This window comes from Halteromyces radiatus (assembly GCF_025201355.1).
Source record: "Halteromyces radiatus strain CBS 162.75 chromosome Unknown BX664scaffold_1, whole genome shotgun sequence".
Classification (NCBI taxonomy): Eukaryota; Fungi; Mucoromycota; class Mucoromycetes; order Mucorales; family Cunninghamellaceae; genus Halteromyces; species Halteromyces radiatus.
Window position 1 is genome coordinate 448,024 of NW_026251687.1, and position 16,037 is coordinate 464,060.

Below are 16,037 nucleotides of genomic sequence, written 5' to 3' on the forward strand. Positions count from 1 at the left end.
GAAAAGATGATCAATGAATATAAAAAAAAAAAAAACTAGAATTAAAAATACAAACAGGAACGTAGACAATATAAAACTAAGTGTGTGTGTAAGAATGTTGTGTGAGTAAGTGAGAAGGAAAAAAAAAAAAAAGAAATCACCAACATAGTACAGGTATACAAAAAAACTGGAATCATAATAATAATAATAATAATAAAAGGAACTAAGCGAGCCATTCCACTGTTCTTTCTGTCGATCGATGAATCATCATATCCATTGCACCATCCATTTGTAATTCCTGTTGATGATCCATGATTTCCCCCATTTTCTTTGTTTGAGCCAAATCGAATCCACCAGCAGCAGCAGCAGGGAATAAACAAACATGATGAAGTGAAGGACAAGTATCAAATAAAGCCATGACATGTTCTGTAGACCAAGTTCGACGAGTAGCCAGAGTCAAACGTTGTAAATGAAGTGGTGGTTTTGTTGTTTTTGATTTGGTGAATAAAGAAAGATTATGTTTTTTAGAAGATTTATAAGGTAATTGTTGTTTATTTAATTCCATCAATAAAGTTTGAGCATGAATATGAACTTGACAACCAAGAGAAAGTTCTTTGAGAGGACATTGCATCAATAAATGAGCCAAAGTGGTAGCATCCATAGCTGTATAATTTGGTTGTTCTTGAGCACCTACCAACATGAGACGATGTAATTTCAATTCAGGATGAAGATGTTTGAATGCATGATCCGATAATGTCGCCCACCCACATAAAGTCAGATCAGTCAAGTTGACACAGTGTGATAAAATATACCGTACAATGTTGTCACGCACTCCCCAAATTTGGATAGATTCAATGATTCTTCGGTGTGGCCCGATCAAACGCTGCAGGTCCTTCAAACTCCATAATTTGAGTGAACTTGACGAGAAGGAGACGACTTTTTGTTCTTCTTCATATTGTTGAGGTGGTGCCAAATGAAGGTGTCGCCAATGAGAAGGATGGTCAGCAAATAAAGCTAGCTTTTTACTTACTAACCGTATACAAGAAAGATCGTGAACTGTAAGATAAGATAATACCTGCCATAATGTTTCTGATGGTAAAATAGAAAGTCGATCCATATTATTATTATAGAAAAAAAAAAAAAGAAGAAAAAAAAAATAAAGAAAAAAAAAAAGGAGAAAAAAGAAAATAAATAATTATGTAAAAGAAAAAGGAGGAAAAGAAAAAAAAAAGATTATTTTTTTTTTCTTATTTGATATTTTAAAAAATCTCTCTTCGGGGTAGTCCCCGCTCATCTTTTATATTCACACTCTTTTTTATACGTCATGATGCACTTGATCCAATCATCACTCCCCCCTTTCATTTTTCAACTCTTTTTTTTTTCTTTCTTTTTTTTTTTTATTTAAATAAAAGGAATGTAAAAACCGAATATTTTATTTTAAATCGTCATGACTCAAATGATATTTTAGTAATTAATTTAGTAGTAAAAAAAAAAAAAAAGAAAACTTTTTATTTTTTAATGATAATGATCCCATTTTATTATATATTGATTTCTTTCCCGAGATTAATGACTTTAGCGGTTCTCTCATCGGTGATAAAATGCAAAAACAAATCATCATTTCTCTACCCCCCCTCAAGAGTAACAAATAATCATTATTTATATATATATATAAGCATCATGACTCGTATTATTCAAAACACTTCATTCATTGGATCTGAACAAAAGTTAAATCCTCTCCCCCCCCCTTTTTTTTTAAGTTACCCCGCTATACCGCGCGTGGAAATATTGACTGATGGCCAAGACATTATCCATTTTTGGTCACTTCTTTTTCAAAATGCTTCAGTTTCATCAAATATCGCCACTTTTATTCAATTTTTTCTTTTTTCTATCCTTTTTTATTAAAAAAAAATCAATCCATCAAGAAAAGAAATAACAAAAAAAAATACTTTTTTGTATATGATGATTGAATAATAATAATATGATAATAATAATAAAAGTGTATAGGTGCGGAAGAGCGGTCAAAGAAGAAGGGGGACATGTCATGATACCATGGTCACTACTTAAAAAAACTTATTTTCTTCTTATTTCTACTTAATAAGGCGCGGCACCCACCGTTTGGTTATTTGACGACAAAATGACGTGGTTGGGGGATAGGCTTTTTTTTTTTTTTTTTACATGTCACTGAATTATCCTCACTATTCGATGCAAGATGGATCGGTTGGTTGGCTAGTCAATTCATCAAAACAACCGTGCTTATTTTTTTTATTTATTTATTTTTTATTTACAGTATTAGGTTTGTTACTCGATGTTAAGTAGTGATGAATGTTAGATAGAATATGAATTTAAAAACCAATAAAAAAGTTCAATATGTATATTATTCATGATCGATATGTAACTCTTTCTTTATATGCCAACCAATCTTTCTTTCCATATTAAGCTTGTATTTCAATGCCCCCTCATTATATAGAAAGTACACTTCTTTTATTATTATTATTATTATGAATGGATATAGAATGATGATGATATTGACATCTAATAAAACAAATAAAAAATATAGATGATATTGATGGTTCAAATATAAAATATAATAAAAAAAAAAAGAATTGATTTTTTCTGCATGAACTAGTGAATAAAAACGATCATCCTAACTATTTTTAGTAGGATACTGTTGATCATTTTTAAGAACCAAATGCATGTTTGATAAAGAAAAATAATGTATCCATAATGTTTACAAACTTCCATCTTCATAGCAATCCATTTCTTGGTAGATTTTTCTTTTGCTTGATTTCAACTCAGATTTACTCATTTCTGACAAATTCAATTTTTGCTTTTTTTTTTTTTTTTTTATCTTCTCTTAAAATACTTTGTAATTATATTTAACTATGTTTACAGGATTAGTGGAAATTATAGGAACAGTAACTTCTGTCATTGAACAAGACAAGTCTGAAAGTGGTGGCAATGGTTGGACTATTACAATAGGTGGAGCTGCCAATATTCTTGGTGATTGTCATATTGGTGACAGTATTGCTATCAACGGTAATGGAAACAGTAAAAAAAAGTAGTTTTATATTTATATCTTTTTTTTTTTTTTTTTTATTTGAAGGTACTTGTTTGACAGTCACTGAATTTGATCAAGATAGTTTTAAAGTGGGTGTTGCACCTGAAAGTTTACGACGTACTAATCTAGGCAAGTGAGAAAGGAAAAAAAAAAAAAAGACCATTATTAAACTATTTTTTTTGTTTAGGTCAATTACAAGTGGGTAGTAAAGTCAATTTGGAACGTGCCATGGATGCACAAAAACGATTTGGAGGACATATGGTACAGGGACATGTAGATGCAACAGTAGAAATCATTGCTATTAAACCTGAAGGCAACTCACTCTGGTTTACATTCAAGGTGGCGGATCAAGACAAGGATATCATGCGTTATATTATTCCCAAGGGCTTTATCACATTAGATGGCACCTCTCTTACTGTATGTGATGTGGATGACGATCTGTTTACCTTCTCTATCATGATGATTGCTCATACTCAAGAACACGTCATCATGCCTACCAAATCTATTGGAGACCGTGTCAATGTGGAAGTCGATATGTTGGCCAAATATGCTCTCAAGTCCTTGGAAGGTGCTATCAAAGAAAATAATGGATTGGAAGCTTTAGTTAAACGTGTCATCAAACAATAGATTCTATCGTATATTATACATTCAAATAAAATGCAAATATAGTTTATTGTTATATATATAAGAATAAAAAATGGAACTGTACAAAATCACAAACAAAAGAAGCGTATGGATGGATGATAAGAAGTAAATGGAAGGGGATAGGATGATAGATATAGTTGTTATGATAAAATGTGTATGATGTTAATCTATGACAGAAGGAGGATGATCTTCTTCTCCTTCTTGTTGTTGTTGTTGTTGCTGCTGTTCATGAGCATTTAAATCATTGTTATTTTCATACAAGTCAGGAAAGGATTTGGCAAATTCATCAGATAATAAGGATCGGAAATTCTAAAAGAAAAGAATATATGATCAGTCAATAAGATAATATCCACAATTTGACACTCTTCATACTTACTTCTACAGCCTTGATTTTACCATGAGTAAATTGATTTTCACTTGCTGTTCGACTTGTGAAGGCTTGAGTAAACAGATCTGGATTTTTACCATTCTCAACATAACTAAACAACAACATCATATCAATGAGCTATCCTTTTTCCAACTATATATATGTGCGTGTGTGTAGTGAATATTCTTTTACCTAATAACTTCCTCTGGTATAAATTCGTTCAATCCATTCTTAAGTTGATCGATAGTTTTGTAATGGTCAAGAACAGAATTGCTATATTTATATCAAAAAGAGAAAAGTTAATATATATTGTTTATCATTATATTCCACATTTACATTTTGTTCCAAACAAGTTTATTGCCATCAGGTTGAAAATCATATACCATGACACTTAATTCAAATAAGACTTGAAGCAAATCGTGTAGTTGTTCTTCTACTTCTTGTCGAGTATCATCTGTTGTTTCTTCTTCACGTTCGTCGTTTCTATCATTCACTGTGTTAGGTAAAGTTTGAGAAGGTGATTGGGTATCATGATGTTGCTGCTGCTCTTGCATGACACTGGAAAGAAAGAATAAAAATAAAAAAAAAGTAAAAAAGAACTAAGAAGAAAATATATATAGGGCAACTGGAAAAATAACAAAAAAGAACATTGAAGCGGGAGGTGAAAAATCCTATTATTTGGTTTTTTGTCCAAAAAAAAAAAAAAAAAAAAAATCAATGAATGTAATTTTCATTCAATATACAAAAAAACGAAATATGAAAAACTAATGATTACCAAATAACTTTTTGCCTATTTTTGGTCTCTATGCTACCTATCAACCTTCCACTCTTAAAAAATCTGTTTCCAAAAAAAAAAATCTATAGACTACTACTGTCCACATCATGTCAATGAAAATAATCATCCACGCGAGAAGAGTGCATCTATCCCTTTCCATCAAATCTATAATCCTCATTTGATATTTGAAAAGCTCCAACAGAACGCCAGTGCATTTATTTACCAAAAAAAAAAAAATGTGTATAATATAATAACTATACTAAGATTCCTTTGAAATAACTAGAGCTTGTACGACGGCACCAGCGCGTAACTTGACAGTATTCTTTTCCAAAGGAGAAGTAGTGGTGAGAGTAAAATCGCCAATGATAGAAGTATGATCATCAAGAATCTTGCCAAGATAAATGAGTCGCAAATGATGGGTATCAGGAGTCAGGTGAGCATTTGGATCAGCAAAGATACGAGATTTTAATAATGGCACAGTTTCTTGAGTAGCACTAATCTTCAACGGGATATCTTTGCCAGTTGATAATCGAATAATAATAGGATGATCACCAGCATCTTGTTGTGTTGGGAGTTGACTGTCATTATGATGTAATGATTCTTTTGTTGATGATGAATCAATCATGGATGAAACACTACTAATTGTTTTTTGAAGTTTTGTTGATGTTGCTATTGGTGATGAATGTTGAATCATAGATGATACATCATGTTGTTCTTCTTCTTCTTCTTCTTCTTCATCAGGTAAAAGATTAGTAGGATCTACTAAACAATATAATGGAATATCATAACGAGTACCAAGTTCTATATTATAATAATAATAATAATAATTAAAATGGAGAACGAGTTAAAAAAAAAAAAAAGAAGGATTCTTGACCCTTGAAATATGTAATTTTTTTTTTCTTATTACCATCATAACAACCATCTGCAGGATTTCCAGTAGGTAGCTTAATATTTGCAGCATCTAAAATGGACTGTGCAAGAATAATATCATCACAAGTAATAGCTGCTTGAATAGCTTGCCATATTTCAGGTCGACCCTATATAAAGAAAAGAATTAATTTTTGTCAAAATATATAAAATAGAACTTACTTCATAAAACGGAGCCGTTTCCCAAAAAGTAGATCTTTGTTCTAATAGTCGTGTATGTGTTATAGGAATGTCTGAAGTCCATTGTATATTATTACGTCGAAAAGGTTTCCCTATAAATAAAGAAAGAAAGGGGGGTGAGAAAAAAAATATGTTCTATGAGAATCAACTTTTGACATTACCACCAGTGACAGTAGTTCGATTTGAGTTAGATTGACTAGATAAACAGCATCCCATGAGTAACTATATATATATATATTTTTATATTTATATAAGAACGAGAGAGAAATATGTAAAAGAAAGAAAGAAAAAAAGAGAAATAAAAAAAAAAAAAAAAAAAGAAAAAAAAAAGAAAAAAAAAAAAAGAGAGAGAGCCATAATCCGATTTGGTGATACAAAAAACCCAATGTTTTTTTTTTGAGTTTCCTCCTCCCCACTATTCGACTTTCCTTTTCGGGATTTGGTCATTTGCGCTCAGTCACAACTTATCTATTTACAGCATCTTCATATTATTGGTAATGTTTAGATATATAAACAAGGAGAATATAAACAAAAAAAACTAAAGATTCACCATAATGGGTATAAATCATTTATTTTTTTTTTATTAATACATAAAACTAAACTAAGGAGGATAATAAACTACATAAATCCATTCTTGTAAATATATTTTTTGGATGTTTTTCGTCAAACTTTTCACCCAATTCCAATGTTGTATGTCCGAGTGCCACGAGATGATTGTCCAATGGGGACTTTGCATTTGAAGATCCATAACAAATCGTACTGATGGACTGAGAATCTAAATATCCTAAATAAATGCACCAATGATTTTTCTTTTCTTTTGTCTTGAGTTCCAATGTTGTTCTTCTTTTTTGAGTTCCCCCTACATCCACACGTGAGGTAACCTGTTGGATACAAAAATCATTCAAATCTAACCCTAGTCCTTTGCCGATCGCTTTAATATAACTTTCTTTTACTCCCCAGATCTGGTAAAATGTCAATAAACGATCTTGTTCATTTTCAATTTGTCGTAAAAGGTCTTGTTCTTCTATCATTAACTATAAAAAAAGGAAATGAGTTTTATTAAAAGTACGATAATAATAATAATAATGCATATTAAGTGGCAATCCCTCCCCCCCTTTTTTTTTTTTTTTTTTTTTTTTTACCTGATCACTGAAACTAAAGATAAAATCATTGATAGATCCAAAAGTAGTTTGATTCATCCATACAACATCTACACCAATACACATATCTTGTTCTTCTGTAGCTCCAAAAATCACCCAATCTCCATCATGAGAAATATTAAAATCTGTCCATTTTCCTTGAGGATGTATCTATTAACAAATTAAAAAAAAAAGTGAGTAAATAAAAAGTTTTTTTATCAATCACTTTTATTATTATTACCAATGCTGGTTTCCCATGTTTTTGGAGATAAAACTTGAGACTGTCCCATGGTATATTGAGTTTTCTTGAATAATAATATCGTCGTAAGAGCCGACCTACTAATGCATGTCGACGATCACTTTCAAATTTGTATCGTAACACTTGTTCATGTTCATCTTTTGGCAATCTTTCAAGAGCTTGGTCAAACTATAATAATAATAAAAGACAAAATCTTGCTTCATTGTTCAGACTTCTTTTTATTTAAAAACTGTTTTTTTAGTTATATATAGATAGTACCTGATCACCTATATCATTAATGTTGAAAGACAATAATGTAACTGGAGAATTCATGGAAGAAACAGAGGTTGAAAAAAAAAAAAAAAAAAAAAGACAAGAAATATAAAAAAAAAAAAGTTCGAAGTTTTATTCAAAGTCAGAAATCTAGCATACAGAAGGACCACATCGATATACAAATTGAAGATGTTCTGAATTAGGTATGCAGGCCACTTGTAAGGAAGCTACTTGATCATCAGGTAAATGAGAAGCGGAATAAAAACAGATTTGACGTTTTGGAATCACTAGAATAGGGAGTTGTCCATGACGAATATGAGTATCAAATAATTCAATCCCTTCATCATTTTCACAGTGTTGAGAGAGCATCAATTGGTTTTCGTAATCAAATCCAGTCCATATAGTCGAGATCCCTGAATCTTCTTGTTGATTTTGACTTGTTGTTATACATCGAAATACCCAAATATGATCCAGTTCTGCTACTTTGGTTGCGTTGTCGTGAGGTGTAGGTAGATCAATTCCTTCTTGTTCAATACCACTTGATTTATTGAATTTCTTTTTACTGAAAGGTGAGTTTGATGACCGTGATAACATATCCATAACCTCTTGCTGTTGTTGCTGATCCATCACATCGCCTACTGGTGCTGTTACCCACATTGTTTGAATCTTTCGTTTACGTTGACCATTTTTATCTTGTTGTTTTCTTGATCTCAGTTTCCGAAAAAATGATATCAATACCCTAAATGCTTTATCATGTCGTTTTTTTGTCGGTTTTCCTGTTACTACTGTTGCTTCCTTTCTTGTTGTTGTTGTTGCTGTTGTAGATTCCATTGTTGAGGTGAGATCTATGTTTCTCAAATTGGACGACACAAGGTCATTCATATTATTCTTCCATAAAGTTCCATTGTTGGACGAATGTTGTTCAGATATTGTATTCACTTTGACCACCTTGTTAAGTTCAGCATTACGTAAAGCTTCTTGTTCCTGAGGAGTAACCTCTTCTTCTTCTTCTTCTTCTTCTTCTGTAGAATCTTCATGGCCATTGTGTTTTATTTCTTCGTTTTCATTGAATTGTTGGTTTGAAGAGTAGGCATTATTATAGTTGACTTGGTAATAGCTGGCCTTACCATCAAAGTAGCGAGGTTCTTGGGCAGATGTATGGAGCTGTTATAAAACCAAAAAAAAAAAAAAAAAAAAAAAAAAAAAAAAAAAAAGACAAAGAAAAAGAAGGTTAAAGAGCCGACTTGCAACAACAATAACATATCCTTTTTTGGAACAAAAAGAAAATTCAATCCTTACTTCACTTTGTTCATAATATTCTATATCATCATTCTGAATATGATGATACCTTGGTCGTTTGGAGGGAACAACATAAAGTTTTCTTGATGAGGAGGATTGTCGAGGTGAATGATGATAGCTTGGTGTCTGTGGCCAGTGAGAAGAATTGATACGATGGTGTCGGGAAGAATAGTCATAATATGGATCCAGTGATGGGGGCAAAGCTCCTCCTTCATGTTGACGACGTCTACGTAACTCATTCATCATAAAAATATCTATTAATTAGATCTAATACGTTAAAAAAAGAAAAGAAAGGGTAAAGAAAAAAAAAAGAAAACGAAAAAGAAAAGCAAGAAGATGAAAAAAAAAAAACGTTGGTTTATTTTAATATATGATCCGATGGAAATAGCAAAAAAAAAAAAAGAGATAAAAAAAAATAAAATAAAAACAATTCACCATATCAAGCTTTGAGTCGGTCCTACATGATGATACAACAAGTTTCACTATAATCTTTAGACACCATGTCAGGATTTCTTGGATTTACAAATGACATCTCAGGTGCATACATACGACGTCCTCCTCTTGGTTGGAACACTGCCTTCATAAACCCGGATGCATCTTGAACATTATCGAATTTGACATTGAGTGATGCTAAAAATATACAAAGCGAAGATCAGTAGAGATGAAGATGATCATCTGATATATTCCCAATCTTGTTTTTATTATTATTATTACTTACTATGCTGTCCATGATGTTGATCGGCAATAGCTGGAACCACAGGATGCTTCAAATTAAGTGCTGTTTTGTAATCATACCATGTATCTTCGTGGAGCATATCTAGTTAAATGACTTGAATATATAAACTATATAAGAAAAAAAAAGGGATTTACAACTTCCTTTTTTTCTTATCCTTTTTATACATTTGTCTACTTCAAGTTGATGTTTTTATTATCTTCATTTCCTTTTTAAGGTATAATATATTAGACAATGAACCATTTTTACTGCATTTGTAGAGCTTCGTCGCAATAATACCATCTATCATCATTATAATCATCATCAGTATCATTTTGTTCCATATCAACATGTTGTCTGTCATCCAATGAATCATTCTCACGTACATGCTGTATAGTTAGCTGAATATGATATTGCATAAAACAAAAAACGTAAATAATAAAAAAAAAAAAAAGAATGGACAATAAAAATCACAATCAAAATCATTTGATTTTTTTATTTCATACCATATTCAAAAACAATAACAACAAATTAATTTTCTAAAACAATACGATATCTAGGCTTGCCATTACGGAAGTCTTGAACAGCAGTAGGAGCATCGGTCATCTTGTATCTATCAAAAATCAAACATATTAATATCTTTCAACTTTTTTTTTTTTTTTTTTTTTTTTTTTTTTTGCAATCCGTTCATATTTTGATAGAACTTACTTGTTAATCCAAGGCTTGACATTGTGTTTTTCAGCAAATTCCAACATTTCTTCAATTTCAGCGGGAGAACCAATGGCTGATCCAGACAATTGAATTTGCTAGTTAAGTTTAAAAAAAAAAGGGGGGGGAAGAAGAGAGAAAGAATTTAGTATTCTATATTATAATTACTGATGCTTTTCATTCATTACCTTAAAAATGAGACTGAAAGGAGGGATACCACTCAAAGCAGTTTCAGGTGCAGCCACCAGAATAAAAGTACCATTGTGTTTGAGCAAATCCAAATACTTGGGCCAATCAAAATCTTGTTGATAACTTGTACACAGAATATGAGTCAAAGAACTTCTGTGTTTGGCATATTCTTCATCAGTGGCAGCAAATTCATTGCAACCGAGATCAAAAGCATCTTGTTTCTTACGTGAAGAATGAGAAAGGACGACTACTTCAGCACCAAGTGCTTTTGCCCAGAGTACACCAAAGTGACCTAATCCACCAAGACCAACTACACCCACTCTATCACCTTTCTTGACATTGTATCGTTTGAGAGGAGCATAAGTAGTAACACCAGCACAGAAGAAAGTAGCAGCGATTTCATTTGTCATATGATCAGGTACTTTGAAAACAAAGTGTTGATGACCACGCCATTTGTCAGCATATCCACCAAAAGTTTTATCTCCATTAGGCCATTTACCATTGTAAGTACCAATCTAAAAGTGATTGGAGAAAAAAAAAAAAAAGAAAGAAAAAGTTGAGTTGGAGGAAAAGAAAGAGAAAGAAAAAAAAAAGTGGAGTTGGAAAAAAAAAGATGACTTACCAAACCATTTTCGCAAAGATTTTCATAACCATCCTTACAATTATTACAATTTAAACAAGAAAAGGATTGAGCACCCACACCAATACGATCACCAACCTTGAATTTCTTAACATTTTCACCTACACGAGTAGCTACACCAACAATTTCATGACCAACTACACAAGGATAGTTTGTAGGACTATATATATAAAAATCATGGGGATTGAGTTTTAAAACAATTGTCTTAGTTTTTGATACGCATTGTGATACGAAGATCTGTCAAACATCATCACTTACCCCCAACCACTATCCATTGTATGAATATCAGAACCACAAATACCTAATCATAAAACGATGTTAAGAAAAAAAAAAAGAATAGGATTAAAAAATATGACTTACCACAATGAGAAATCTTCATTTCAACAGAATCAGCATCAAATGCCTTCAAAGGTAATTCGGTCCATTCAAGTGGTGCATCTAATATTATTAAAATGAATAAGTAAAATCATCATCATCCTATATAAATATTACCTTTGCCTTTGCAGGCCCATCCATGGAAAGAATCAGAAGCGCTCATATTTGTTTTTATTTATGGTTTAAAATAAGAGAAATTAAAGTAGAGAAACAAAATGCAATGGCATTCAGTCAGCTCTCTTTTATATTTTTTTTTCTCATTGACATTAATTACTAATACCATCCTTCCTTAGAAACAAGGAGCATCAAATAATAAAATCCAGCGGCATAAGAAACATCCGCTAGCGTTTCTTTTCGGAAACCCAATAAAAAAAAAGCATTCAACGTTTACTATTGCTTATTCCAAAACCAGAAAGACGACGCAAGCGATTACCAACTATGGAAGGAGTTTGACGTTAACGAGAGTAGCAATTGAGTCTGAGCTTTTCTTCCCTCTCTCCGTTCCCTTTTTTTTTTTTTTTATCGTGCTCTCTGATCCAAAGGATCTGATCACGAGTTAGTCCATTACTTTATAGTATATCGTATAAATAAAATAAAAAAAAGAGTGAGAAGAAAAAAAAAACCGCTGTTCCTTTCACTTCTGATGCGTTACGCGTATCTTTCATAAACACATCCAATGATTAAAAAAAAGAAAAGGAGATGATCAAAGTGAACTCTAACTAAAAATATCCCCTGTGTTGCCAATACTGTAAATGGTTTATTAATATATGAAAAAAAAAATATGAAAAACTAACGATTAGCAAATAACTTTTTGCCTATTTTTATATATATGCAAATAACTTTTTGCCTATTTTTGGTCTTCTATGCTACCTATCAACCTTCCACTCCACCCAATAAAAAATCTGTCTTTTTACTCTTTCCAAAAAAAAAAAAAAAAAAAAAAAATCTGTAGTCTACACCTTCATGTCGAATCTATCGTCCACATCTTTTCAGCAAACACAATCATCCACACGAAAAGAGTGCTTTGTATAGGCGATGATGGTTGACGAAGCAATGAGATGTATAATTACAACGGTAATAATAATATTAAGGTGACGATTAATAGCGTATTGTATACAACGAAATATGATAATGATAATAAAAATATGAATATTAACTTTATTGAAGAAAAATATAAAAAGGCGTTAGTATAACGAGACTAAACTACAGCGCAATGAAAGGATCAGACGTTCGTGTATATGCGTGTGAGAGAGAAATACAAGAATAACATCCATTTGTTCACAAACTGATTTCTCTTTCCAATACATCCCTTCTGTCCGTCGTATATCGACTATCAGTTGATCCTAGTTAATAGAGTTGTTTCCCATTGCATCTTTTTGTTGTGTCCGTTCCGTTTGGTTCTATGGTCCATATATATTCAGGATGATGCTGTTGATAATGATGCGCCAGAAAAATAATAACAAAGAGAAAAAGAAAAAGAAAACGAGAATCATATTGTAAATATTTTTTTTTTATGTTTCGTATCTTACTCTAACTAGTCACTCTTGCAAATGACCGTGATAATTGAATAATAGTACATAATGAGATCGATGGAGGACGTACCATGACTACCTATCTATTTAATAAATAATGTTAATGGTTGACGTTTAATGGATGATACTGAAGTTGGTACCTATACAAATAATAATTGATGGATGATGATGATAGTAATGGTGATGCGACATGAGATCATAATGATGTAGTTATCTATTCCACGAGGATGACGGTCATGATGATGATGATGATGATTCAAACTATAGCCTTGAGTAAAAAGGACAACTTGAGAATGAATAGGGAAACACACAAGTAACCCAACTTGTATTTGTGATACTACTTATCAAAGAGTATGTATGTATATTAGCTGAAAAGTCCTTCATTATCATATTATAGATCCTACCTTTAAATATAATATCCTTGATCGTTTTCCACTTTTGCTTATAAGCATGATTGATAGATGTGTTCAATAACCTTTCCCTTGGCAATATACTGGAAAAACACTAGGAAAAAAGAAAAGAAAAGAATCAGAATCATAACCCTAATCATACCTAAATCACTTACTATTTCTCTGTTTTGGAATGTGTTCTAGTACCTTTGATAATGATACTGTAGTTCCATTGTTATAGCTTTGCGATCCATTGAATACATGTTGAAGATCTAGTTTGCAATAAGGGTCAAGAGAGATGGAGTGATAGTATTTCTATAGCAAGATAAAAAAAGAGAAAGGTCTAGTTAATATACAGTGAATATATAAGGTTTCCATTTTATTGTATATGTATTCACTTACTTTTTATACAAAATAAAAAAAAAGATGTTTACGAAAAAATAGTGATAAGAAAAGAAGAAGAAGAAAGTGTGAGAAAATAAAATAAAGTTGCTGTCATTTTACATAACCCTGAGCCTTTCCTTTTTTGGATGTTCAAATACCGCGTATAAGCAGTTTATATTCAGGTAATCAAATTGTTTGTTCAAACGTTGATTTAATCTAGAATAATGTGATTGTTAATTCCATCATATAACAAAGTTGCCAAACTATTAATGCATAAGATAATAATAAAAATAGTAAAGTTGTTAAATTAGTCTAACCTAGATTATTCTCAATTGATAATCCTTTTTTTTTTAACCTTTCTTTACTACTATATAATATTATATGAATACAAAGAATATAATAAAGAAAATTCAAGATGTTCATTCATTATCATCAGCATCATATTAATCAACAAAGAAATTCAAGAATATATATATTATAAAAAAGGAACTAAATCTATGTGATTCCTTATGATTGGCTGGTGTGATTTGCAGGATTTTTTAAACAGGCTCCGATCAGGTAGACATATAAAATATATATTTTCTTTTTTTCTTTCTTTCTCTTTTCTTTCTTTCTTTCTTTCTTCACCTTTTTTTTTATTCTTTATTAATTAAACAAACATCATGGCTCAAGCATACAACAGAGATTTGACTCAACTTATTATGCGTCCCAATGTTGGTAAAGTTGGTAAATTAGTACGTGTAAGCAATTTCTTTGAAATGACAAGTCTTCCAGCTCAAAATATACAACACTTGAATATTCAAATATTACCTGATGGTACTCCTCCTGTTATTCTCAGAAAGGTGTGGCAATCTTTTGAGGATAGTCTTAAAGGTCAAGCTTTTCTTAACAAGGTCAAACCTATCTTTGATGGTCGTGCAAATCTCTTTTCTCCAAAACCACTCAAATGTGGTGATGATAATCTTGGTATTTCTTTTGAAGTAAGTAAATAGAAAAAAAATGACGTATATTTTATCATATACCTATTACTTCATCCCCAACATTATTATGTTTTTTTTTATCACTCTTTTTTTTCTATTGGTTCATTTATATTCATCATTTTTATTCTTGTTTATAGGTCAATCTTCCTTGGATAAGACTTACAAACCTCCTTTCACCTTTGTGGTTTTTCAAAAACGTCATCATGCTCGATTCTTCCCTGTTGAACCTCATGATGCTGATCGAACTGGTAACTGTCAACCTGGTACCGTCGTGGATACTGATATCGTACATCCCTTCGAATTTGATTTCTGTAAGTATTCAAATGATTATATGTATTAGGATGATATATTGATTTATATATGCATATATCTATTTTTTTTTCTTAGATTTGCAATCACATGCTGGTATCCATGGAACCTCTCGCCCTGCTCACTACCACGTACTTTATGATGACAATTATTTTTCTGCTGATGCTCTCCAAGAACTCACTTACAATTTGTGTTATACATGCGGCATAACGACCAATGCAGTTTCCATCTGTGCACCACTTTATTACGCTCAATTGGTAGCAAAAAGAGCAACATTCTACCAATTGGGAAAACAATGGGACGGTATTACTGGCAGTACGAAGGAAACTGAACTTGCATCTTTTGGCTATGTGAAAAATGAATTGAAAAATGTCATGTACTCTATGATGACAATCATTTTTCTTCTGATGCTCTCCAAGAACTCACATACAATTTGTGTTATACGTGCGGCATAACGACCAATGCAGTTTCCATCTGTGCACCCTTATACTCTCCAAGAGCTCAGTTACAATTTGTGTTATACGTGCGGCATAATGACCAATGCAGTTTCCATCTGTGCACCACTTTATTACGCTCAATTATTAGCAAAAAGAGCAACGTATCATCAACTGGGAAAACAATGGGACAGTATCACTAGCAGTACGAAAGAAACTGAAGTCACATCTTTTAGCTATGTCAAAAATGAATTGGAAAACGTAATGTACTTCGTATAAGTGATGTTTTTTTTTTTTTTTTTTTTTTTTTTTTTTTTTTTTTTTTTTTGTATATATTCAACAAATTAGTAGTTAGTTATTTTTTATTCTTTTTTGTACATATGTTTCTTTACACTATGGGAAAAGATCTGAAATAAATTTTATTTTTCCTGAATACGTTTATTTTTTTTCCTGACTCGATTTAGTACAGACGTTCTTGATTTCTGATTTTTCTTAAATACATTAC

General features: G+C 31.5%; 8 protein-coding genes across 8 annotated transcripts; 2 read left to right on the top strand and 6 right to left on the bottom strand.

Annotated features, from left to right (window-relative positions):
* Positions 1–118: 118 nt before the first annotated feature.
* On the bottom strand, positions 119–1,120 carry BX664DRAFT_319185 (uncharacterized protein). Its single transcript, XM_051542895.1, has one exon. It carries the CDS (start codon positions 1,094–1,096, stop codon positions 203–205), a length of 894 nt encoding a protein of 297 aa, XP_051404197.1. The 5' UTR covers positions 1,097–1,120; the 3' UTR covers positions 119–202.
* Positions 1,121–2,825: 1,705 nt separating this feature from the next.
* BX664DRAFT_376987 (alpha subunit of riboflavin synthase) lies at positions 2,826–3,736 on the top strand. The gene is made up of 3 exons (XM_051548748.1): positions 2,826–3,015; positions 3,083–3,166; positions 3,225–3,736. Exons 1-3 carry the CDS (start codon positions 2,862–2,864, stop codon positions 3,662–3,664), a joined length of 678 nt encoding a protein of 225 aa, XP_051404198.1. The 5' UTR covers positions 2,826–2,861; the 3' UTR covers positions 3,665–3,736.
* Positions 3,737–3,754: 18 nt separating this feature from the next.
* Positions 3,755–4,684, bottom strand: BX664DRAFT_3637 (transcription factor subunit Med10 of mediator complex-domain-containing protein). The gene is made up of 4 exons (XM_051548388.1): positions 4,386–4,684; positions 4,242–4,322; positions 4,059–4,161; positions 3,755–3,991 (listed from the first exon to the last, which is right to left on the bottom strand). The coding sequence occupies exons 1-4, from the start codon at positions 4,601–4,603 to the stop codon at positions 3,845–3,847; spliced, it is 549 nt and encodes a 182-aa protein (XP_051404199.1). The 5' UTR covers positions 4,604–4,684; the 3' UTR covers positions 3,755–3,844.
* Positions 4,685–5,006: 322 nt separating this feature from the next.
* Positions 5,007–6,274, bottom strand: BX664DRAFT_319188 (uncharacterized protein). The gene is made up of 4 exons (XM_051542896.1): positions 6,093–6,274; positions 5,914–6,023; positions 5,732–5,861; positions 5,007–5,625 (listed from the first exon to the last, which is right to left on the bottom strand). Exons 1-4 carry the CDS (start codon positions 6,145–6,147, stop codon positions 5,084–5,086), a joined length of 837 nt encoding a protein of 278 aa, XP_051404200.1. The 5' UTR covers positions 6,148–6,274; the 3' UTR covers positions 5,007–5,083.
* A 209-nt stretch (positions 6,275–6,483) lies between these two features.
* On the bottom strand, positions 6,484–7,658 carry BX664DRAFT_381313 (uncharacterized protein). The gene is made up of 4 exons (XM_051548947.1): positions 7,588–7,658; positions 7,312–7,497; positions 7,074–7,241; positions 6,484–6,965 (listed from the first exon to the last, which is right to left on the bottom strand). The coding sequence occupies exons 1-4, from the start codon at positions 7,639–7,641 to the stop codon at positions 6,528–6,530; spliced, it is 846 nt and encodes a 281-aa protein (XP_051404201.1). The 5' UTR covers positions 7,642–7,658; the 3' UTR covers positions 6,484–6,527.
* Positions 7,659–7,692: 34 nt separating this feature from the next.
* On the bottom strand, positions 7,693–9,707 carry BX664DRAFT_381314 (uncharacterized protein). Its single transcript, XM_051548948.1, has 4 exons — positions 9,599–9,707; positions 9,364–9,510; positions 8,881–9,134; positions 7,693–8,745 (listed from the first exon to the last, which is right to left on the bottom strand). The coding sequence occupies exons 1-4, from the start codon at positions 9,693–9,695 to the stop codon at positions 7,732–7,734; spliced, it is 1,512 nt and encodes a 503-aa protein (XP_051404202.1). The 5' UTR covers positions 9,696–9,707; the 3' UTR covers positions 7,693–7,731.
* A 356-nt stretch (positions 9,708–10,063) lies between these two features.
* On the bottom strand, positions 10,064–11,667 carry BX664DRAFT_288214 (chaperonin 10-like protein; the record flags this gene model as incomplete). The annotated part of the gene is made up of 7 exons (XM_051541785.1): positions 10,064–10,205; positions 10,301–10,398; positions 10,489–11,004; positions 11,112–11,289; positions 11,388–11,430; positions 11,490–11,567; positions 11,622–11,667. 7 exons carry the CDS (start codon positions 11,665–11,667, stop codon positions 10,124–10,126), a joined length of 1,041 nt encoding a protein of 346 aa, XP_051404203.1. The 3' UTR covers positions 10,064–10,123.
* Positions 11,668–14,471: 2,804 nt separating this feature from the next.
* On the top strand, positions 14,472–15,553 carry BX664DRAFT_344769 (Piwi domain-containing protein; the record flags this gene model as incomplete). The annotated part of the gene is made up of 3 exons (XM_051547487.1): positions 14,472–14,793; positions 14,927–15,100; positions 15,177–15,553. 3 exons carry the CDS (start codon positions 14,472–14,474, stop codon positions 15,551–15,553), a joined length of 873 nt encoding a protein of 290 aa, XP_051404204.1.
* Positions 15,554–16,037: the final 484 nt, after the last annotated feature.